The 25,466-nt window shown below is 44.0% G+C and overlaps 1 protein-coding gene across 1 annotated transcript in view; it reads right to left on the reverse strand.

Moving 5' to 3' along the window:
• Positions 1 to 260: 260 nt before the first annotated feature.
• LOC110286633 (uncharacterized) overlaps positions 261 to 25,466 on the reverse strand; it is a 156,362-nt gene continuing 131,156 nt past the window's right edge. The window contains exon 4 of the mRNA XM_021153136.3: positions 261 to 1,420. Within this exon, the coding sequence (XP_021008795.1) occupies positions 1,042 to 1,420 (379 nt within the window). The 3' untranslated portion in view covers positions 261 to 1,041. The remainder of the gene's footprint in view (positions 1,421 to 25,466) is intronic.

Raw genomic sequence — 25,466 nt, forward strand, 5'->3', positions numbered from 1 at the left:
CATTCAAGGAACCCAGCTGGGAAAGGTCATGAGAGACCTTCTTTTCCAGATGTGAACACAGGCCCAGAGACTAAACCTAGAGTTTTTTCTGTCAGGTTGAGGCACAGGCAGATCTAATGTTTCCCACTGCCATCTTTAGAGGCTCACCACTCTCATTTGGAAACCAGTGATAATAGTGTCAGCTCTTTAGGTGTTCCCCAGCAATAGGTGAGGCCAGCACTCAGCCTTTATTACTGTCACAACTCAACATGGTCTTCAGGTAGCATCAGAGACTAATTTTATTCAGTTACTTGTTGACTTCCACCCATGACACAGGTAATGAATATAGGCTAAGGATGTGGCAGAGAAGCATCAAGGGTTTAACATTTTGTTGTTTCAAATATGGGAAGAAGAAAGGTAATTTTTCTAGTACCATAAGTTCATATTGACAGACCAAAAAAAATCAGTGATATATTTACTGAAAGAAGCTAGAGATATGAGTCAAATTAGATTAATAAACCCACACCATGGGAAATAGACAACCTGCTGATAAGATATTGGCAAAGAAATAAAGAATTTCATTGGATGTGAAGAAGTTAGCAGAAGAACGGGCCTGCATGCAGTGCATGGCCACTATGCGGAAATGGCCATCTTCACAGCCCTGGGTTTGCTCAGGGTTGGGGCTGCATGGCAGAGGGGACATCAGTGCCGAGGTTGAGAGTGACTTTGGAGTATGGCAGTTTCACAGAGGTGAATGGCTTCTGTCTGTAAACCTCACTGTGCACTTCTCTTAAAGGGGTTAGAATGGTGCCTCTGTCTTGCATAGTTGTAAGCTGCTATGTGTGTTAAGTTGTGTAAAGTACTTGACTACAGGGCTGTTCCGAAGAGATATTCCACTCACAAGAGATATTCAGTAACTGCTATAAAAACATTTAAGGCATTGACAACCCTTTTAAAGGCAAAAGACATATGCTAAGGAGTTAAAAGGGAAATGAACAGAGAACAAGCTAAACTTCATTTTATGACACGGTGATTTCCATGGCTAACGTTAGACCATCCACACTATGCTGGACTCATCAGCTTCTGGAGACCCTTCCTGAAGTCCTCTGGAAGGCTCTCTGGTTTGTTAGTGGCTGGATTCACAAAGACATGGACTGAAGACCCCGTGGTACATGCCAGAGTGTCAAACTGTGCTAATTTAGGGTGGCCTGAGAACAACCCATCAATGAGATCATGGTGATTGACTGAAGGCAGCTCCTTGGTGGGCTTAGGAGGAAACAGAGCCAGTCGGTAACACACACTGGTACGACCCACTTTCTCCACAGCGAGGGCAGCCAGTGGGATCTGAGGGAAGCTGATGGATGTATGGAACTTGCACTGATTGGTCACCATGAACCCCACCAGGGGGGATGTCAGCAAGCTGGTTATCAGGCCACAGTACCTAGAAAGTAAAATCACAGTGTTTACTCTAGGTCACCGCAACACTGATACCATCTCCTAACCCAAAGGCTGTGTGTTCATTGGCTCAGGAACCCCAGTTCCATCTCTTCCTACCTGAGTTCCTTTGAACAAGTTATCTAACTTCCTCTTATCTCAGTTTCTATAGCAGTTTAATGACCACAGTCTTCCTAGTCTGATTATGAGCATTAAAAGACCAACGTTTAGAGCTGGAGAGATGGCTCAGAGGTTAAGAAGCACATGCTGTCCTTCCAGAGGATCCAAGTGTTCCCAGCTTCCATGTCAGGTGGCTTACATCTGCTTGTTACTCCCACTCCAGGGCATTTGATACCCTCTTCTGGTCTCTATGGTCATTGTGTTTATGTGCACGCATCCCCATACAAATATCTCATAAATAAAACCTCTCTTTCTAAAAAGATGAATGTTTATCATTTATTATACCATAGCTCCTAGCCATAATGGTTTCTCATTAAACATAGGCTGCTTTAATACATATCTGTCAACTTGTCTAGTGGTAACATATTCTGACCAAAAAAAAATTTTAGAGAGGTTTGATTTAGCTCATAATTCCAGGTTAGAGTCCACCTCTGCAAGGGAGTCATGCAGGATCTTGAAACTGTCACATCCATAGTCAAGAGCAGAGAAGAATGAAGGCATGCGTGCTTGCCAGTGCTCATCTCTATACTCACACAGTCCTGCATCCCATGCCCAGGGAATGGTGCCACCCACAGTGGACTGGGTCCTCCTCTATCAACACCCCCCCCCCAGACACAGACTTGCCCATAGACCAAACTGATATAGACAGTCCCTCATTGAGACTGTCATTCCAGATAATTCTAGATTGTGCCAGTTTTAGACTCAACCATTGCACCTGTTTTTCTTCCCATCAAGAGTTAGATATTTCTGTGCTAAATGAGGATGAAAACTCATTATATATAAGAAGTTACTGTGTCTGTTAGCTCTGCCTCTACACTTTGATTTAAGAATGAGAGCTGCATCTCACACATTTTTTGCATGTTGACTAGAAATGGAGTGACCCTTAGCATAGACTTTCCCAGCATAGAGGACATAAAAGACCTATTGGCAGTTGCTAGCTGCTAAGAAAGGAAGGGTAAGCTTTCTCTAAGACTGTATCCCCTAATAAATCAACCAGGTCCCAGTGGAAGACCACATAGCCAAGATATTTGAGCAGCACAGATTAAAGGTGGGGTGCCACCAGGTTAGGTAGGAATGGAGGGAGTAGATAAACCTGGCAAGGGGGTTGGCCAGGAGGAAGAATGAACATGATCAAAACTCATTGGACAAAGTTCTCAGAAAACAAAACAAAATGAAACAAACCTTCAAAGTCAAGAAGAATGGGAAGGAAGAACTGCTGGGTACAGCCCCTGCCTCCTTCCACTGGAAGCCCATTGCTATTGTGATTTAGATATTTTTCTACTGCCCCTTTCTTGAAAAAAACTGAATGTGAGGACTCTCAGTAAAGAACAATGGTGGGCTGGGTATAGGATTCACTCTAAAATTGTTCATTGGAGATGGAGCAACAAAATCCAACTCTGAGTCTCAAAGAGGGCCAAGTGAGGGGCTTGTTGTACACAGTTACCCCTGTTGTCCACCAGCGTCACCCAGGGAGACACTGGACACTTTCTAATTTCCCGCATGGGAAGCTATCCAATGGGAACAGCCCTTACAGAACAGGTGTTCTATATCACCCTGGGTGAGCTCATCTGTTACATTAGAACACAGTGCCTATCCAGATTTCCTAGAAAAAACTTCAGAAGGATGACTGCACTCTCCGTTTTCTTTTTCCTTGTACGAATGTTTCCAACTGAACACAATTTACTTCTGAAAGAAGAAAATGTTTTAAAATGACTGAATATTTTAAAAAAAGCACTCAAAGATCTAAGTGAGGTCTCTTGGTCTTTTCTCTGGCTGTCCTCCTCTGTGTCTCCTCTTCAGGAGTGTCATGTCACAGTCTGTTCAGGTTTCTGATACAAAAATAGCACAGACTGGGGGATCTTATAAACACAGAAGTTCATTTCATTCAGTTCTGACATCCAGGGCATCTCAGGTCAAGATGCCAACAGATGGGGAATGGAGAGAGTTGACTTAGTGTTTCACAGACAGTGCTGATGTGTGTCCAGGGCACGAGTGTGTTAATTCTATTCAGGAGGCTCTGACCTTATCACCGAATCAACTCCCACGGGCTCCATTGATAGTCTCTTATATTGAAGATTAAGTTTCAGTGCAGGCATCCAGGATGGCGCAAACATCCATGGCACTGCAGAGGGAAAAGCTAAGTGAGAAGAACCTTGCTTTGTGCTCTTTCTCTAAGATCCACTGAAAATCAGAGCCCCACCTCAATTCCAGAGACTCTCTGTGGCTTTTCTATGCCAGGCCACCCTTCCCTCTCTCTGTTACGGAGCAGGCAGCAGAGAAACAGTATCTCTTCCCTTCAGGATAGAAATATTTCATGAGTTCTCTGTGAGTGCAGCCCAGATGCTCTTCAATAATTGAAACTCCCCACATTTAAACACAGCAGCTACTGTGCACCAGGGATATGAGAAACCTGTGTCCTCTCTACAGTTTCCCAAACAATCCTGCAAGGCAGCATTTGTCTCCCGGACTTTATAGGGAATAGAGAGAAATTTGCATGCAATAGGGTTGGGCTTGGCTCCAAACTCTGGGCTCTCATGATGCAAGTTCACACATGCCCCCACCCTGCCCTGATTTCAAAATGTTAGATGATGAAACTAACAAAAAAATCTGCATCTCAAGTCAATGGACTACATTAAAAATATTTTTAATTGTTTGAGAAATCCATACAATATATTTTGATAATCCCTCAGTTAAGTACCCTAACTCCTCTCATATCTACCCCACTTCCCGTAGTTCTGCAACTTCTCCTCTGTGTGTGTGTGTGTGTGTGTGTGTAGGGTCAAGCTACCAGGTGCTATAACCCTCGTACTGCGCTTGTTTCTGTGACATCAGAGTGGTGTCATCTCCTGAAACCCCAGGCACTGTGTTCAGAACCTCACAAACCAGTTTGGCAGGATTGGTGGTAGCCACAGGCTCCTGGTGGGAAGCTTTTCTACTGTTGCTTTTCTTTTTCTCAAAGTTCATGTATGTAAGGGTACAGCAAAAACTCAAGTAGAACCATTTCCAGTTTTCTCAGCTTCAGATACATATGTAGCAGAGGATGGCCTTGCCTGACAGCAATGGGAGGGGAGGCGCTTGATCCCAGAGTGGGGTGTGGGAGGTGTAGGGGGTTGGTGAGAGGTTTGATGTCCCAGGGTAAAGGAATTCAGGAGTGGTGGGGAGAGTGTGAGTGGGTAGGGGAGCACTCTCTTACAGGCAAAGGGGAGGTTGGAAGAGCGGATGAGGGATAGGGAGTTGGTGAAGGGGTAACCGGGAAGTGGGATATCATTTGAGATGTAAATGAATGGAATTAAAAATAAATAAATAAATAAATAAATATTAAAAATTAAAAAAAGATTTATTAAAAACAAAAACAAAAACAAAAAACTCAAGTAGTCATTAAGTCCACGCAAATAAAACCCAGTAGTTTCCTATGGGCTACTACCCTTCCTTGGCAAGATGTTAGCTTGTTCCCTTTTGGTTGCAGAGGAAAGAGTCATGTTTCCCCCTTCTATTTTCAACATCTTTTCCGTTGTATTTACAACTTCAATAAACCTCAATTATGTCCCAATTCCATCTCCAGCATGTCCTAGATGAGGAAGAGGAACAAGCTGGAGACTGAGGGCTCTTTTGCACACTGTGTAAATCTCAAGCAGAACAGATGACCAGACTCAATCCCAATGCAATGTGATAAACTTAATACCAGGCTAAATACAGGGATGCTGTCAGGTCGGAGCAGGGATCTATTTGCTCTTGGGAAGCACGGATAGCTTTCAGAGAAGTGACCGCTTAAAATGAGATGTTAAAAAGATTCGGAGTCGTCCAAGTAACTAGTGGAAGGAAAAGCCTTCTGCGGAATACAGCATGTGTCAGAGGCCAGAGAGAAAGGGTATGGAGACTGCAGATGTTCTCATCAGGGGAACATGGACTGCAGAGGAGGCAGCAGCAGAAAGGTTTTGTGAATGAACTTGGCCTTTATCCTGGGCAATGGGAAGGCAGTGCTCACACGCAAGGGAAAAGCAGGATGGGGGTTCCGTGAAATGATCAATGGTTCAAATGGAGCAGTTGTAGACATGGAAGGCAGTAATGGCCGCAGAGAGATCGTCGAGGCAACTCTACCCTCCTGGGAAAGATGTTGGTGGCTTGAACCAGAGCGGCTACACAGGAGATGGAAAACAATCTGGTGAACCCAAGGGTTTTTCTGTTTTGTTTTGTTTTGTTTGTTTGTTTTCTTTTCTTTCTTCCTTTTTATTTTTATTTATTTAGTTTTTTTGCAAAAGTCTAGTGGCAGAATGAGGGAGAAGGTGTTTAAAATAGTAGTTCCCAGGCTTCAGCAAGGGGCTGATGCGTCCAATGCCAGGAGGGGATGGTGGGAATGTTTGATGTGGGTGTAAAAGGAAAAGTGAATCAGGTGCTAAGGGGGCTGGATTGAGACTTGAAGTGTCTAAGAAGCGATACAAATCGTTGCCTAGTGTTCCCTGTCTCTCTTAGCTCCTATCTCCAGCCAAATCTGTCTTTTGAGCTCCAAACCTACATTTCCAAATGCTTCTGTGCTTAATGCAATCCGGTTCGGGCAGGCAGCACAGAGGCTTGGGGTTGGCTGAGAGTGATACAGTGCGGTTTGTCTGTGTGAGACTGTAAAACAAGTGCCAGTCCCATGCCAGACAGATTCAGGCTTCTGGGAGGCTTAGGTAGGTATTGTCTTTCAAGCCCCCAGTCTATAATCGTTGAGTTGAAGTGATTATCAAGCATGGGAAGAGATTACATCTTGGTGACCCAGAGACTCAGCTTTTCATAAACTCATTTGCAGTTGACGACTTCCTGGAATGTAACACGCAACCGGAAGTGTGTGAGTCACGGGCGCTGAATGCTAATCTTCCATGCATTCTCATGCCTGACTTGGTGAATTTTAGACACTGGAATGCTTCAGTTGAAAGAGCCTCTGGGGATGGATCATCTAGCGCCGGGGCTCTCAACCCTGACACAACCATAATCTCTTGCAGAACCCCAGAATTGCACAGATCCCACACATGTTGCTAGACCTCCCCAAGGAGGGTTCCAGAAAGCCTTACAGGCTGCAGGAGACTGTGCAAACCAGTTTCTCCTCCAAAGAAGGAAACAACCCAGAGGAGGAGACAAATGGTTCAAAGGCTCGGACAGAAAGGTTCTAGTACCTTCTTTACTCCACACTTTTCAGTGGGGCTGCTCACCACTTCTCTACCGGCAAACCTCCCCGCCCCTCCATGACTCAGCTCTTGCTTGAGGCCCAAGGAGACCCTGAGGCATTCATTGCTCTGAGACAGATGAGCACTCCCCACCATACTGCCCAGACTTGTACTTGGCCCAGAAACTGCGTTCATTCTCCCTTGCTTCCCTCTCCGCCAAGTTCCCATCTCCTTCAGTGAACTCATAACTAGGTTCTGCCTGAGCTCCCAATACAAAGCCCCGCCTACATGGCTTCTGATTTGTCTGAAGACACGGTCTGCAGAACAGGTACCCGTCAGGTAGTGGGAGGCCCTCAGGCAGATGGCGCTTCTAAACCCTTCAGAGGAAGGCAGCTATTTATGTCACTTGCTGTAGTTTTCAGAGAACAGGTCTATGGTCAGTTACCTGGAGTGCCAGGGCAGGAAGATGGCAGGAAGCCCATCCCTATACTCCCTCAACTAAACACGGGTTTGGCAGTGGGAGCCCATGCAGGGCCGAGTCCTCACGGAGCTTCCCATGGGATCTAGAGGACTGCCAGACTCCAGAGACTAAGCTGGGCACTAAAGAATGTACTACTTAGGGTTCTGCACGAGTAATTAGTTTTCTATCAAGCATGTATGGGTCTTGTTATGACAGAGTGATTGGAGTCTACAAAGCCCAGGAACAATAGTAGTCTGTGTTAACCGAACCCTATGTTAGTCACGCCCAGTAATTCATAGTGAGACTTGGATGGCCTGGAACTCTCCATGTATACCCTGAACTCATAGATATCTACCTGCCTCTCCCAGGGGATCCGGGAGAAGGAGGATGCTACCTTGAGCACACTGGACTGTATCCTGTCGGAATAGGACTGTCCTATGGGAGGAAGGTAGCGGCGTGTCATGTTAGTGCCTGCATTCCAGGAATGGACTGGTGCAGGCGGGATGGAAGCAGAGGCAGGGTAGGCGAGCACAGATTTGATGAGTGGAAACAGGAGAGAGCAAAGTGTAGCTTCCAGGGAGATTCAAGGCAGGAGGAAGAGAGAGACCTGGGGTTTTCTTGGCTAGCCAACTTCCTTGGAAGAACACATGCCCCCACCAGGTCTTCACGGTAAAGGTGTGTGACTTGGTAGACCTGCACCGTTCTGCTTGGCTGCACCTAGGCTCTTATCCCATTGTCTAGTGTGGTCAAGTTCTCCCAGAACATTATTCCACAGCTAGGGGAAATGACCATACAGATAAACACACTTGTTTGAAATGTATGGAAGCTGTTTTGCTTCCAAAAGGGATGGGAGGCAGTGAAGATGAAAATGGACCAGAATGCTTTCTGACAGCTTCGTATTTTAAGCAACCACGACCTCAACTGCACTGGGCTTTTTTCTTTGATTAGTTTCATGTTGCTTTTGAGCATGTTTTGGCTCTATTTACAGGACAAATGATCTTGGAGGTAACAAGAAAAATTTCTCAAAACTAAAGTCTAGCAAGATGCGAGATTGAGCAAATATCTAAATAAGCATTTAGTCCAAGCTATGTTTATCTTGGTGCTCGGCAATATACCAATATAAAAAATAAAAATGATATTTCTAAGCTAAGCTGCCTAGCTCCAAACAAGTGAGCAATCATTTGCATTAGGAAGGAATTTGTGCAGACCCCATTGGCTGCAGACTGCTGTTTTTAGTGTGCATTCAATAAGGTCCTGGACTGGGGAAAATCAAAATAATGGAAATTATCTGCTCTGAGAGCAGAACCATTTCTCTGCAACCGAATTCTCACAGGAAGTTCATTCTGGTAAATCAGTGTCAAAATGACAAGATAATCCAACATGTCTCGGGAAGCACAATATATAACAAGCAAAAGAAAAAGAAAAGAGAAAATCCTGTGTTCAGGAGATTAAGGAATTGAATCAATTTCTTTTTAATTGAAAGAGTGAAACAAATTCATTAAAAACATTTTGAGTGAAAACAGGAAGACCATGACCCGATGCTGCTCATTTAACAGGGAAGCACCATCAGCTAGGGCAAATGGAGAAGACAGCAATCTGACTTTTCAGATGTCGAGAAGCAGAATCTGCCATTAAACACAGCTCCAGCAGTGAAGCTGTGGTCCGGAGAATCTTGAACACAAAGCACCGACAGCGGCACTGCAGCCATCATGCTCTCTGCCTCTGCTGGGGCTGCTCCACAAGGGATACTTCAGAGACTATCTCTGAGCTATGATTAGAAAGTGGCTGGAGTCCTCAAGATGAAGTGGGCCAGGGATCTGATGATGGTCCCGGGACCCACTGAGAAGAGCGAGCACAAACGTTCTCCCGGGTCTGGGTAACGCCTCCCTTGCCACAGCATTGAGGCAGGTCGCTAAGGTGCTGCCCTGGCAATCAGGAACAGACAAGTGTAGAAGGCACAGCAGTTTCCAGTTCTATTTTAAATCACCACCTGGCAGAAAAGACTTAAAATACGAAAACGTTTAGAATCTCCTGCATGCCAGAAACTCTCAGAAGATTTCTTATCTAGAAAGGGCAGAACTGAAGAAGGCAGAGAGATGGAACCTTTTAGAAGATTTTGGGGGCGCTGGGGAGATGGCTCAGTCAGTCAACTGCTTGCTGTACGAGCCTGAGAAAGTGCATTCAGATTCCCCAGCAGCCACACAAAAAACCTGGGGCCATGATAGCCATCTGTAATCCCAGCTCTGGCATGGCTAAGACAGAGGAGGAGCCCTGGGGCTTGCTGGCCAGTCAGACCAGGCAGATCTGTGAGTGCTAGGTTGAGACAAAGACCTTGTCTTAAAAAATATGTTGGAGAGTGAATAAAGGGGACACCTGATGTTGGCTGCTGTCCTCCGCATGCATATGCGCACATGCAAATAAACATGCATATGCAAATGAACACATACATATGCACACTTGCAAGTGCCTATCCGAATCTGCACACCTGTGAACACAGAGACACACATAAGTAAGAATTGCTGTTGTTTTTTTAAAAGTTCCCACAGTATGTCTTTCTTTAAGCAAGTTCTATGTCCATGGAGGTATTTTAAAGAAAAACTTTCTTTAATGTGAAATAGACTAAGACTATTTACTTAAAGACATGGTTTCCTGTATATCCCTGGATGGTCTGGAACTTGATGTGTAGACCAGGCTAGCCTCTAATTCATAGGCTGCCTACCTCTACCTCTCAAGTGTTGGGATTCAAGGTATATGGCACCATGTCTGGCTTTTTGTTGTTTTGTTTGTGGAATAGCAAATATATGGATCATTGCTTAATGAAGGCGGTCTGCGTGGCCTTAGTAACAACATTCTAGTTGGTTTTCTGCTGATGTAATAAGAAACACCATGGACCATGGCTGAAAGCAGCCTGAGGAGGAAAGGGGTTATTTCTCATAACAGTTTATAGTAAACCAGGAAAGGAAGGCAGGGCAGAGACTCAAGGAAGGACTTGGAAGCAGAAGCTGGAGCAAAGGCCTTGGAGGGCACTGTTGACTGGGTTGCTCCTTGTGCCTTGCTCGGTTTCCTTTTTTTTTTTTTTTTAAATATTTTTTCCCACAACTCAGGGTCGCTTGCCTATGATTGATACCGCCCACAGTAGGCCGAGTCCTCATCAATCATTAATCAAAAACAAAAAAAGGGAAAAGACAAAAAAAACAAAACAAAACTCAAAGACTTGCCTCCAGGCTAATTAATCTGATAGAGATGATTTTCTCAGTTGAGGTTCCCTCTTCCCAGATGACTCTAGCTTAATGACAAAAAATAACTTTTCTCTTTATACTTTTCTATACCTTATCTAGGTTTTGAAAATGAACATGTCACACTAGTGAAGTCATAAAACTATTTTTTGAGGGAAAAAGAAAGAATTGGGTAAAGAGAGATCTGAAGAAATTAGTTTACATACACGAGCTTGAGTGGATGAAAAAGCAAATCAAAGATATAATCTTTTCAAATGGCTGATTGACTTTGTCCCTTTCAAGGCCAGAAGGCCAGAGAGCACTAGGAAAGGGTTTGATAAGCTCCACAGGGAAGGGTAGGTTGGGTTAGGGTAGGGTGAGAGTTTAGACAATGGTCTGGAGAATACATATCTAAAGCTAAGGCAGCCTGAGAAGACGGCATCACATGAGCAGAGTGAATCATTTAGCTGGGCAACCAGGCTCAAATGCTTTTCAAATGCAGCACAGAGGCTGAGTGAAGAAAGGAGAGAAAGGGATTGTGCGGGCACAGTACGACTTTCCATGATGTCAGGACTGTTATTTCTGGAGTCCACTCAGGGTCAGAAGGATTAAGGAATAACTTAATGTAATTAGCAAACACCCCTCGCTGGATTCCCTTAAAAAGGCACACGGCAAAAGCAAGAAAGACCAGAGTCTATTCTACATCTATACAAATATGGTTAAGACTCACAAATCTGGGTTTGGAGGTGATTACTATGTCTGTCTGTGCAGGGCTGGTTGGTTCTGACATCTTGTTAATAGTGAAAGTAGTAATTTTTTAGAAAAGCTTTCGGGAAACATTTTTAATGCACTCAGATGATTAAATATTTTTAAAGTACTCAATCCATGAATTATTTGAATATCCAGTATTCAAGCCCTGTCAAGTAATATTTTATGTTCATTTATTCAACAGAAAGGCACTAAATGCCCAAAGGGAGAGCTAGGTCCCAGACACAAAAAGCCACATAACGCAGCTCTCTTAGAGCCAGCAGTCTTAATGCCTGGGAACCCTGTAAGCAGACAGTGTGGTACTCTTATTGGCCAGGCCTGAGTTGTGTGTCTGACCCCAAGCCAATCACCAGAGTTAAGAGACCAGAGCTCTCTGAATCTGCCTCTATGCACTCTCTTGCTGGTGGAGCCCTACCGGAACCAAGCACTGCAAATAAGAGAGCCTGGGGCAGGACAGAAAAGGTAATCAGCTACTGTCAGATGTATCACCTTTAAGGTGGCTTCTACACACTCAGGCGGAGAACCCACGAGAGAACGGCTGGCGCTGTTGAAAGCACTGCTCTTCCCATCTCTGGTTTCCTGGCTCGTCATATGGTCTCTTCTGCACGCTGCTGTCTATTTCTCTTTCCATTTTTTTTCTACAACATTGTGACGCGGCCAAGGTGGGAGGAAGCTCACTACATGCCAGAAACCACATTGTTCAGACACTTCAGCTACCAGAATCATGAGAATTGTGAGCTGCTTTTCTTTACAAATTCTCATCTTCAGATACTTTGTTATGCCAAAGGAATTATCTAAGACACCGTCCAGGGGGGTTTTCCTCAGATTGAGCCTGGTGTGAACTGGAAATGGCAGGCTAATTGTCTTCCTCCATGATGGATGAGGCGACTGAATAACTAGCACTGTTTTCCTGGCTTCTCAAGGGACAAATGAAGTGTGCCCCATCCCAGCTCAGGGGACCCAACTGGGGCTGATCTCCTGGTGCTCCCCAGGGTTGACTGTCTGGCTAATCGACTCTGCCCTGGCATCACTCATTTTCCCACTTTACCTGTCTACTTCTCTCCAGGTGTGTCCAAAGTCACCTCACAAATAGATAGCATACCTCAGCCCCCTGCATCAAGCTTACTTCCCTTCCGGGTCATCCCACTTTTGGTCCCTCCTTGCTGTAGGAAACATATTCTGCATCTCTATAAAATTTTGCTTTTTGAGGGTGGAGATTGGGTCTGCTGATGGGAAGAGCCAACCAAAGGCAGGTCAGCAAAGTTGGGTGCTACAGGGAGAATGAGTCTATAAGGACCAGAAAGTGGGAGGGAAACCAGAAGACTGTGGTTTCCAAGGAGCAAAGAAGAGACTCAGAGGGGGAGGGGGTGCACCTGGAAGCATTGACATGGTAAGTCACACACCCTTGGGATAATCAAATTCCAAATGCATACTCCTCTGGGGTCGGTGTCATTCTAACAGGGACCTTCCCTGGATAGTTCATCTTCAGCAAGGCTTGGTAAGAAGTTAAATTTATAACTTCAAAGGAAAGAGACCCCAAAGACCCAAGTGACCAGTGAGGCATAGAGAAATGGAGGGGGACAGGTTAACAGAGAAAATTGGGGTCATGGGAGGATTGTCTGGAGTTATGTGTGTTCAAAAACAGGTGGCTTTGTAGAGGATGATTCATTAATGGCGATGATTAATGGTCTCTTATATTCATGTCCCTCGCTTTATCATCTCCTATTCTACATCTCCCTAACTCTGGGCAGGCCTTGTATTAGTCAGGGTTTTTAGAGAAACAGAACTGATAGAATGTGTGTGCACGAGTGTGTGTGTGTGTGTGTACATATATATGTGTATGTATATACATATTGAATATAATGAATTAATAGAATATATATATATGTATGAATGATTTATTAGAATGTCTTATAGGCTGTGGTCCAGCCTCATCCAACAATGACTATCTATTGATGGAAGGTCCAAGAATCCAGTAGTTGGTCAGTATTCAACTGACTAGATATGCAGCTGGATATCTCAGCTGGTCTTTAGTGTATGCTAGAATCCTGAAGAAGTAGGCTCTATGCCAGTGGAGGAATGGACTTGCCAACAAGAATGAGAGCAAGCAATCAAGGAGGAAGCTTTCTTCTTCCAAATCCTTTATATGCCAGCAGGAGGTGTGGCCCAGATCAAGGACAGATCTTCCCACCTCAAAAGATCCTGATTAATATTTGGTCATCTCACCTTAAGTACTTTAATTAAGAAAAAATTACTCACAGGTGTACCCAACTTGAGTTTTAGTTAGTTCCAGGTATAGTCAAATTGATGACCAAGAATAGCCATCACAGGTCTTATAACATACTTTGAGCAGAGGGATAGTGGAAGGAATACTGTAAAAATCCCAAGGCTGGGTCCTGAGAGATCCTATGAACCTGCTTGTCTCATAGATCCTCCCTTTACCATGAGAACAAGTTCAGACTAGCCTGCTGAAGAATGAGACCATGTACAACAGGGTCACATCACCCCAGTGTCCTAACCACGTCTACAGGTGAGAGCATCCAGGATCAATAAAGTCACAAACTGTTCACAGGTGCAGGAGTGAGGCAGAAGCTTGAAAAGAAAAAATGAAAGAACCAGATGCAAAAACCAAACACTGCTTTTAATCACATTCAAGGGTGAGCAGTTAGGTAAAAAAAGCTGAATGAGATGCAGGCTTCACACTCCACCGAATCAGTGAGACTAAGAACTGGAAGCCAGTCAGATTCAAAATCACCCCGTGATGAAGCAATGTTATTTTTGTACCCAGTATAGTGTTGACAGCACGCAATGACACATTAAAACAATGGATGGATGGCCAGCCTCACCACCCACCTCAGCAGAGTCCCTTTCTTTGTTGTTCCTTTGTTGGGTAAGGAAGTGCTCATATTTGTCTGAGTCCCATCAGTCAGAAGGTCCTTTAGCTAAGCAGATGTATGTAGAGGTCTTTCAGCCCGGCTGCTTGTTGTTGTTGTTGTTTTCTGGACAGGGTATCACTAGATACTAAGGTCAGCCTAGAATTCTTCACATAGTCCAGGCTGGCCTCAAACTCACAACCCTCCAACCTCTCCCTTTCAAGGGCTGGGATGGCTTATTTACACTAGGAGAGTGACCTAAAGTTGCTAGGCTGAAGCAAGGGCAACCTGGAGTCCCCCTCTGTGTCTCTGCTCAGAGTCTGGGTGGAGGCTCCTCTAGTAGACTTCTCTTTCAAAAGATCTTCTAGTCAGCTCCTTGGCTCTTTGCCTCTCTTTGGCCTCCCATGCTCTGATGCCATTCCATCTCCAACTGAATCGACAACTATGCCTTTGTCTATCCAACCTGCACTATTTCCCCCCAGAAAATCGGAACTTCTAAGACCTATTATATTTTCAGAACTTTTTACCAACTTGTTATTAAATATGACTACTAAAAACTAAGTACACATAAGATGAAATAAATGGTAGTCTTACATACTCGAAACTCAGCATTCCTGGTTTTCTACAACTTAAAAAAAGATTTATTTATCTTTATTTTATGTGTTTAGGTATTTTGCCTGCATGTATGTACATGCATGCCTGGTGCCCACTGAGTTCAGTAGCGGGTGTTAGATCCCCCTGAAACCAGTGTTATAAATAGCTGTAAACTGCTGTAAGGTGCAGAGAGAATCTCTTGGGTACTGGGTGGAAGCATCACCTGTCAATAAAAGACTGATTGGCCAACGAGCTGAGGTAGGAAATAGAATGTGGGAGTTCCTGAAGGGAGAGAGGTCTCTGGGATACAGTCAGGTGAGGAAGAGATTAACTCTGAATGCTGATGGAGATGGTCGCCTGAAACTGAGAAAAAGTAACCAGCCATGTGCCACTCAATAATTGCGTCTCAGAGTCGTTATTTCAGGAACCTGGGTGCTGGTGAAAAGTCCTGCAGTTACAAATGGCATCTACCAGTGGGCGCAGAATCCAAGCTTAGAAAAAAGTACAAATAAGCATGTACCAGCCAAGTTTCCTAGCTGGGCGGAAGGAAGCTAATTCCTTTTAAGAGCGTGAGAGGAGGCCCATGAACTAACCCAGGTGGCAGGTGCTGAGCTGCCCCGTGGTCTCTCTCAGACCTGAACGGGAGGCCACAGTAACTGTGGCTTTCCCAAGCATAGCTTAGTTCCAGACAAAGGGTCAAAAAATGCATTAAAGAGAGTGGCCAATTTGGTCCACACAGGAAAAGCCTACAACTTCCCAGATAAAGGGACCCAGAGGAATGGGGTGGAACCGAGAGCAACCAGCCTGTTAGACCGAGCTAAGGGGGCAGAGTTAGCCACCATAGACACGTGGCCCCTGCACATTCTCCTGGAGCCGCAGTGTGACTGAAAAGTCCAAACTTCTGAACTGGTAAGGTATTAAGTTTGAAAACAATAAAAGGGAAAAGCAACTAGGTATACAAAGTTATAGGAAGAAATATTTACTTTAAAAAATAAAGTGGAATCCTTAAGAGAGTCCTTTAGAGATTAAAAAGGAACATGTTTTCAGTGTTAAGCTGGAAAACACAATGGCACAATGCATCTGGACCCCGTATGATTTTGTTTTGCTATCAGCATACAGATAATTGTTTTCCCAGTAATGATTGCAGTTTTATAGCCTTTTAAAGAGAGATGAGAATAAAGCAGACTTAGAGAAGGAAAAGACTAGAAAAGTAAGTGCTAGATTGGAGGCCATAGAACAGAGGTGGAGGGTTTTTTAAATCAGAATGAAGAACCTTCAGAAGAATCTGATCTGGAACAACAGTAACAACAACAAATGGTAGCTCCAGAACCCACAGTAACAACAACAAATGGTACCTCCAGAACCCACAGTATAACAACAACAAATGGTAGCTTCAGAACCCACAGTAACAACAACAAATGGTAGCTCCAGAACCCACAGTAACAACAACAAATGGTAGCTCCAGAACCCACAGTAACAACAACAAATGGTAGCTCCAGAACCCACAGTAACAACAACAAATGGTAGCTCCAGAACCCACAGTAACAACGACAAATGGTAGCTCCAGAACCCACAGTAACAACGACAAATGGTAGCTCCAGAACCCACAGTAACAACGACAAATGGTAGCTCCAGAACCCACAGTAACAACGACAAATGGTAGCTCCAGAACCCACAGTAACAACGACAAATGGTAGCTCCAGAACCCACAGTAACAACGACAAATGGTAGCTCCAGAACCCACAGTAACAACAACAAATGGTAGCTCCAGAACCCACAGTAACAACAACAAATGGTAGCTCCAGAACCCACAGTAACAACAACAAATGGTAGCTCCAGAACCCACAGTAACAACAACAAATGGTAGCTCCAGAACCCACAGTAACAACAACAAATGGTAGCTCCAGAACCCACAGTAACAACAACAAATGGTAGCTCCAGAACCCACAGTAACAACAACAAATGGTAGCTCCAGAACCCACAGTAACAACGACAAATGGTAGCTCCAGAACCCACAGTAACAACGACAAATGGTAGCTCCAGAACCCACAGTAACAACGACAAATGGTAGCTCCAGAACCCACAGTAACAACGACAAATGGTAGCTCCAGAACCCACAGTAACAACAACAAATGGTAGCTCCAGAACCAACAGTAACAACAACAAATGGTAGTTCCAGAACCCACAGTAACAACAACAAATGGTAGCTCCAGAACCCACAGTAACAACAAATGGTAGTTCCAGCTGAGAAAAATCCACGGAGGCCCGAGGAATTTGAGTGGCAAGCCACAGAGATGCAATATGCTGAATTAAAAATCCAGATTCTGCCTACGGATGCTACCCTAGAGAAATGGAATACAGTAGCTTATAGGTTTGTTTTTATAGAGTTTTAAATGTTTAACTATGTACACATATTGATACATCATACAATGGATACATGCTCAGAATTCCAAAGGGCTTCTGCCTTATGTTCTAAAAAGGATGATTCTGAAAATGCACATTGATTAGAGGTGGTGGCATCACTGGAGATGCCTTTACAGTTGAAAATGATAATGTTTCAGCATACGCTTCCTTTAGAACACAACAGGTTTTGGTTGTTATGATGCATTACATGTTACAGATGTATCTAAAGGTCAAGCGATTGTAGAGAGAGCTCGCAAGACTTTAGAGGAGATGCTCAAACGTGGGGTATGGAATCTCCCAGTGAGTTTTTAAAAATAATGCTTAATTGACTTTAATTTTTAAAAATGCCAATGAGACAACACAGGTGCTGAAATGCACTGGATTTTAGAAATGACTGCCAAATTTTGTTGTGATAAATATAAATGTGATAACCTAAGAATGGAAGGCAGGAAAGGTGTTGCTCTGGGGAAGAGAATATGCTCCTATTTCAATAGGACAAGAAAAACGATGGATTCTACAAAATTAATAAAAATCAGTTTTGGCTGAGGGATACCCCCTGAAGATCTTGACTGCAGACAAGAAGAAAATAATGAAGAAGAAGAAGAAGAAGAAGAAGAAGAAGAAGAAGAAGAAGAAGAAGAAGAACCCCCACCACCTCAGGTAAAATATATGCGGATCCACCCTATATGGGCACAGCTTTGTCTCCAGCCAGAGCTTTAGCTATACATAGCAAATCAATCTTGTTGGCTACAGAATCCTCAAGACTTATCATGCCATTCTTTCAAATGGCATAGATAGAAATTTATATTACAGTTTAGTTGCACAATCCCAACTAATTTATAAAGAAAAACAGATGTGTTGCCTGCTGGATCAGAGAATAGGAAAACATCTTTAACTGAATTGTGCACACTGAACATTCCATACATATATTATGTTTCAATACTTTTTTTAAAAAAAGATTTATTTATTTATTTTATGTATGTGAGTACAATGTAGCTGTACAGATAGATGGTTGTGAGCCTTCATGTGGTTTTGGGAATTGAATTTTTAGGACCTCTGCTCACTCCGGAAGGCCCTGCTTGCACAATCCCTGCTTGCTCTAGCCCAAAGATTTATTTATTATTATATATAAGTACACTGTAGCTGACTTCAGACACACCAGAAGAGGAAGTCAGATCTCATTATGAGTGGTTGTGATAAGGGTCCATCCCATAATTAGCCACCAAATGCAGACCCTATTGCATATGCCAGCATGATTTTGATGAAAGGACCCTGATATAGCTGTCTCTTGTGAGGCTATGCCAATGTCTCGAAAATACAGAAGTGGATGCTCACAGTCATCTATAGGATGGAACACAGGGCCACCAATGGACGAATGGTTGTGAGCCACTGTGTGGCTGCTGGGATTGAACTCAGGACCTTTGGAGGAGCAGTCAGTGCTCTTACCTGCTGAGCCATCTCACCAGCCCTCAATACCTTTTTAAGATATTGAACCTATGCAATTCATCTTTGAAAGCTGCTATTGCAAACCGTTTAGGATAATTAAGGAATTCAAGTTAATAGTTAATCAATCAAACCTAAGGTGATGTTAGATACTAGTCTAGTATATTTTTCCAAGGTTGAACACTTGAATAAATAAATAGAATAAATAGGTTGAATAAATAGAGAGAAACAAACAACCCTTGCCTATTCAGATATAATATAGATAGATAGTCTTCAAAAATCTCAAAGATCCAGAGAATATGGCATTTAAAGATGTTTTTAAAGCCCTTTTAATTTATTTTTATTTTTCATTTTTCTGATAATTAGGCCTGTGCCTAGCAGCACCCCCATTCTACTTCAAAGAAGATAATGAACATCGAAGAACCTCCATATAAATAGGGTTTGCTTCAAAAATGGCCAGCTAGCCACTGAGCAAGAAGCTGCCCTTGCTTCAGCTGCTGCCAGTATGCTGCCAAGCTTTGCCAAGACAGGGTTAAGTAGTCCTTCATATTTCCTGCTTCACAAAAACTGTGTGTAGGCTGAAAATTATGCTCTAAAGCACAGAAAATGGGGGGGGGGGCTGTCCAGGTGTCCAGCTTTCTCTATCATTTCTATAGTTTTGGGAGCTGCTGGTCTGTACTTCCTACATACTAAGGTAATATTTATTTCTTCTATGGTCTCTGATGGGCTTGAAAACTAGATAGTTATAGTCTAACTATAAGTTTAAGTTGTTTAGGACTTAAGAAAATGTTTTTTAAGTTTAAGAAGATGTTTTAGGCTGGTAATGCAAGTTATGATAGAAATTAATTTAGGTACAGAACTCTGAATTCACCAGGGTGGATTGATAGTAGAATACTTTCTCCAAGGTTGCCAAATGCATATGGGCAGTATGAATGTAATTTTAGCTGACCGTTTTCATAATTTTTATATTTGTATATAATTTATTATTTTAAGAAAAAGAGACTTTTATTGGACTAAAGGGGGAGAAATGCAGAGAGAACCTCTTGTGTACTGTGTGGAAGTATCACCTGTCAATAAAAAGCTGATTGGCCAATGAGCTGAGGCAGGAAATAGAAGGTGGGAGTTCCTGCAGGGAGAGAGGTTTCTGGGATAGAGTCAGGCACAGGAAGAGATTCACCCTGAATGCTGATGGAGATGGTCATCTGAAACTGAGAAGAAGTAACGAGCCATGTGACACTCTTATACTAGAATAAACAGGATAACTGAGTTATGAGCTAGCAGGAACAAGCTGAAGTTTATGGCTTAGCCATTTACTCAGGAATAATTCAATCTCAGAACTATTATTTCCCGAACTTAGGCATGAATTAAAAAGCCCCCAGTTACAGGAAGGGCGCTGGGAATTGAACTGTGATTGAGTCTGTATCCTGTGCTTCTGCAGGAGCAGCTAACGCTCTTAACCACTGAGCCATCTCTCCAGGCCTGTATTTACTACACTTTAATCTATACTCTGCATTAATTTAGATTTATTGCTCTTGCACAGTGAGACTGTTAAATGTCAGAAAGCTCTTCCCAGCCCTTCATTTCACAAGTCAGTACTTGAACTTGGCTGTGATGGTGGTAACTAGCGCCAGCCTTGAGATAAGCAAACATTACAGATGAGTGCTTTTGTTTCACCAGTTAACTTATCATTTTACTGATTATAGCGACTGAGACGGAAGCAGCAGGCATTTTCTATACAAGACCACGTAGTGGATGTTGCAGACTCTGTGGCTCTGTCACAGCTGCTCAGCCATGCCTAAGTGAGAAAGCATGCAGACATCCAATGAGCTTCGCCTACAAAAACAGGCACAGGTCAGAGTTGACGAACGTGTCATGGTTTGTTGATCTCCCAGCTGAAGATGCAAGAACATGCTTAAAACGCAGGTTAAATTCAAACGCACATCACATCTGTAGCGTGAATGGTATTAAATAGAAGCTATTGTCCTCCAGTTATGTGTGTATATGTGTGTGTACTTGTGTATGTGCAAGGGTCCCTGTGCAGGCCAGAATACAACCTGATAACATCAGCTGTCCCTCCTCGGGTGCTTTCCACCTTTTGCTGTTTTTAGCAGGTCTCTCAATAGCCTGGAACTTGAAAATTAAGATAGGCTAGGGCTAGAGAGAGAATTCAGTTGTAAAAGAAAACCAAAAACAACCAACCAACCAAACAAAAACCCAGCAGCTGTTCTTGCAGAGCAGCCAGGTTCAATTCCTAGCACCCATTTTGCAAGTCACAACTTTCTGTAACTCTAGTCCAGGGGATCCAATGCTCTCTTTTAGCTTCTGCAGACACAAGGAATGCACATGATGCACAGACATACATGTAGGTAAAACCCAGGTACAAATTAAAATACAAAAAATTTTTAAGAAGGGCTGGCTGGCCACTTAGTCTCTGTTCCTCCAGGTTGTGCCACCACACTTGGCTCTTTTCCCACAGGTTCTGAGGGGGAAGCTCAGGTCTTCATGGTTGCAAAGCAAGCACTTCACCAACTGGGCTGTCTTTCTGACCCTTAAAAACTTACTTTTGAAAGCCCACAGCACAGTTGTCGTTCATTAACACAACACAGATGCCAACAGCGCTCCACACCAGCAGTGCATCGTGTGTCAGCTGCGCCTGAAGACTGGCTAAGAACAGAAGCATTGAGTCCAAATTCCCAACAATGTTCTCTGAGAACCAATTAGCTGTATGGAATTTACAATAAACAGGATTGTAGGTTTCATTACCATTGGCAAATCATGTGCCAAGTGTCTTTTGTTATTAGTGAAATCCATATTGACTGCATGCATGTACATGGACACTGGCTGTTCAAAAACATTTCCCTGAATGCCACCCCTCAGGAGCACTTGGTCTTGATGCTGGATAGTAGATGCAAATGGACTTGAGAAAGGGGTACCCTTGCCAAATTTCAAAGCCAAGTGTATCTGAATCTCCTGCTAGGTCTGTATGGGGTGGGGTGTGGGGTGAGGGAAGCCCAAGACATCTCCATTGTGTAGATGGGAAAACGGAGGCTGCACATGGGTTACATCACTAGTTATTGATGGCACCAAACCGCACTAAAGTCTGTTCAGCTGGAGAAGCCATGCCTCGAGGCTGCCCCATTAGAAATAGCATATCTTATGCAGAAGACGATGGTGGGGCTGGTCATGAAACGTCATTCGAAAGTGGGAGAAACTGCAGAGTCACTGAGAAGGGTAAGGGTAAGTGGGCCTGCAGAAAAGGGAGGCGGGGGGGGGGGCGGTGGGTGTGTGGCAGCATATGCATATGTTCTGGTAACAGATATAGCTGAGAGAAGACAATTAGACATGCAGGGGGAGAGAGGGGACTTCCTGTGTCCGGTCTGTTACAGCAAACACACAAGTGGCTATTTGTCCTGATGAGCAAATTGAGTATGATCATCTATAAGCCAGTTAAGTGGCTTTGATGGAGATGGATCACATGCTCCAAGCCATCTCCAGAGATTAGCATGAGGTACAGTGCCATAGCTGAGAAAGATGCAAGTCAGCTAGCTGTGAGATCTCCAACTGTATTCACACTATAATCACAGAACTGGAGAAATGAAGAAAGTGGGGGCCGGGGGGACTGGCTCCTGTAGAGGATGTTCAAGTGCAGTGCCAAGACCTCTAAGGATTGAAGCGATGTTCTCAGAATTTAGCTCTGTCCTGTTTCCTCTCTACCTATTCATCCCTTTGATTCTGGTGGCTTCCTGATGAAGCAAGCAGGGGCCTCAATAGAGGTCACTCAAGTCTGTAGCTTTACAATACCCCCAAGAAACTAGAGCTCCAGCCTGCCCATTTCTGAATATAAGTTCTCATTTGCCTGTCTTTAGTCATGTGTCCATCTTTGGTCCAATCTGGGAGGCCAGGCAGATGGGCGTATCACTGGTAGGCCTGGCTGGTAGTGAACTGACAGCCTTGTTAGGCTCACATGAAGAGAAGAGGTATTGATCACCAGTAACGAGGTGTGGTTTTACCAAATGGATGCTGAAAAAAACAAAACCTACAGTCCCTTACTTACTAGGATTTTCCATAGAATCCTTAGGTCTGGAGCAAATGCGACACCCTGGCCTAGACAAAGTCCTTGTCATCTGCCCCGCAGAACAATGTGGATGAAGAGTTAACAGTCATGGGCTGAGTACAGTATGGATGGAGCTGTACTTAGTGCACAAGTGCTGTTCCAGCTCTTAAAACTCTAGCTCTCCTACCTCATGGAGGAAGGAACAGAGATCATGCAGTCAAGCAGTCAAGCAGACACACAGCTGGCATCTTCCAGAGGTGGTAAAAAGAGGCCCAGTGCCAGGCATGATGGTACATGCTTTTAATCCCAGAACTTTGGAGGCAGAGGTAGGTGGGTCTCTGAATTCCAGGCCAGCCTGGTCTACAAAGTGAGTCCCAGGACAGCCAGGACTATACAGAGAAACCTAACCGATAAAAAGTATGTGCATACACACGCGCGTGCGTGTGCGTGTTTGTGTGTGTTTGTGTTTGTGTGTGTTGAGCATAGGTCTCTATCCTTCAGCAGTAAGGAAAAGATTGATTAATGGTCTCTTCTCCTTGTGGCTCTAGTGTTAAAGCATTTCAAATACTTAGTTGATCTTTCAATCATATATTCTTAGGCTCTTTCCAAAACTCAAAATGGAACAAGATGTCTTCTCTTTCATCACTGATATTTGTGCGTGAGATGTACAATTTCAATGCCTCTAAACACACAGAAAAGCACCAGACTTGAATAGATGGTGGTATTATTTATACTGCCCCAACAGTCATAGGGGCCCTAATAATATTCAGCAGCAATCAGCCAGAGGGTTGAATGTCCTCTGCTCACACATCTGTGCACTAAAAGGCTACGATGTTACAGAATCAGCACACCAGGAAGAAAGCAAGAGAATGAAGTTAGCTACACTGTGTCCCTCGCTCCTGCCTCTGCCACCTGGTAGCTAATCGCTAACAAACAACTTGACCTCCATCAGCTTCTGTGCTGTGTCCAATCACACTTGTCTTAAAATGCACCAAACAGATAATCATTTCCCTGACACTATTTGTTCTGCCCACAACCCGTGTCCTTTCTGGCCACAAGGGACATATTCCTGACTCAAAGGCAGACAGCCCACGCACTAATAAGAAGCAATACTGTCCCGCAGAGAATTCCAGCTGAGAGGAGTGGAGACTGTTGACAGGCTGTGGTGGAGACTTGAGCTGGAAAGCCATGGGCAGAAGGGGCTGGAGTGGCTATCCAGAGCCAACTGAAAAACAAACAAGCAGAGGAAGCCAGCAAAACAAAGGAGGCACAATGAACAGACAAGAGTTAGCATGAGAACAGGAGCCAGCATGACAGTGGAAGACAAGAGTGACCTTCATCCTTACAGTAAGACAGCACTAGTCTCTACATCATCAGAGCTAGCCTGAAGAATCCCCCATTCCTGGCTTTAGAGCACCACAACCCAGACCACAGAGAGGAGAAAGAAGACTATTAGGAGAGCTTGCATTTCCGGCACCTAGTAGGTGCTAAGTAAACACGAATGTGGTTCTTCCCAAGGACTTGATTGCAAGAGGGAAACCACAGCAAACCATTTCCACTTGGGTTTTCTCTGTACCTCCTTCCAATCCTCCAAACCATGATCAAACTTGCCCTATAAGATATACTGCACAATTAGTGTGCACCTCTTACCCTTGCCTAATTAGCTCTTTTATCAATTAAGAATATTTTTTCCCATTATGCCCAGGGGTTGAGGGGGGAGAATGGAGCCCCCTCCTTGATTTCTAAAACCTCTGAAAAGCCTAGTAAGATAATGTCAGTGATTTGGTTCATTTCAGGTGCACATCAGGCTACTCAACCTAGGTGAATTTAATGACTCAGGACAGGTCGAGCAATGAAAGTCCCTGTAAATCATTTCTAATTGCAAGCATAAAAATTAAAAATCAGTCTGAAGAGCAAGATAACACAATGCTAATGACAGAGGGCAGTAATCTGAAGATAGAGGTTCCCTGCTGTAATCAGGCCCATTTGGATGACAGAGCACTAACCCTCAGGGGGACTGTTCCTGGAACAAAAGGCTGGGAGCCTACTTCAGTCTTTAATGACTTGCTATGATAAAAGAAATGAACTGAATTTTCACATTGTAATTATAAAACTTAAAAGGAGATTTTTTTTTTCCTCCCTTCGTATGCTTTATTCTCACTGAGATAAACCAAGTGCCGGTCTGTTCTTGTAAGGGTGACTTTACAGACCCATCATGTTCAGCCACATCGTATTCAAAGTCCAGCTCATAAATTATGTCCAGATGGAGGATTCAACAGTTCTGCAGTGGAGGCACACACCACGTGAAGGCTTGAAGACATTTGAAAAGAGTCTTGTTTCTAATGGTTATATGATATTGTAGTCCCTGTGTCTACGCCTCTGTAAGCTAGTACCTGACTGAAACAATACAAGGGCAGAGAGAAGGATCTGGGCTTGTGGTTCTGAGAGCTGTTAGTTTATCTGAGTGGAAACTATTGGTAGCAGAGCACCTCTGTCCATGGTATTGGAGGCAGAAGCCTCCATGCCCTCTGCTTTTCACCAGGCACAGGGAACCAAGGCTGGGCTACAACCTTTAAAGATCTTCCCATCCAGGCCCTGCCTCCTCAAGGTCCACAGCCTTCAAAACAGTGCCACAGGCTGGGGACAGAGTGCTGGGGGGGGGGGGGTTGTCACGTGAGCCTGTGAGAGGGGCATTGCAGAGTTCCACTTCAGTCAGAATCAAGATAACATTATAATTCTTCCCTCGTGATGACTGAGAACTACAAATTGCACCCCTCTTCCCTTCCCATCTCTACAAGTTGCTTCCTATAGCTTATCTGAACACTCAACACTCCTTCCTCCTTTCCCAGACTATCCCGGTCCGGAAGTGACATCACTCTCCTTCCATTTTCCTCTGGACCCTGTGTTGAGCCCAATGCA

Source organism: Mus caroli, unplaced genomic scaffold (assembly GCF_978045245.1).
Source record: "Mus caroli unplaced genomic scaffold, Mus_caroli_1 scaffold_2, whole genome shotgun sequence".
NCBI classification, from domain to species: Eukaryota; Metazoa; Chordata; class Mammalia; order Rodentia; family Muridae; genus Mus; species Mus caroli.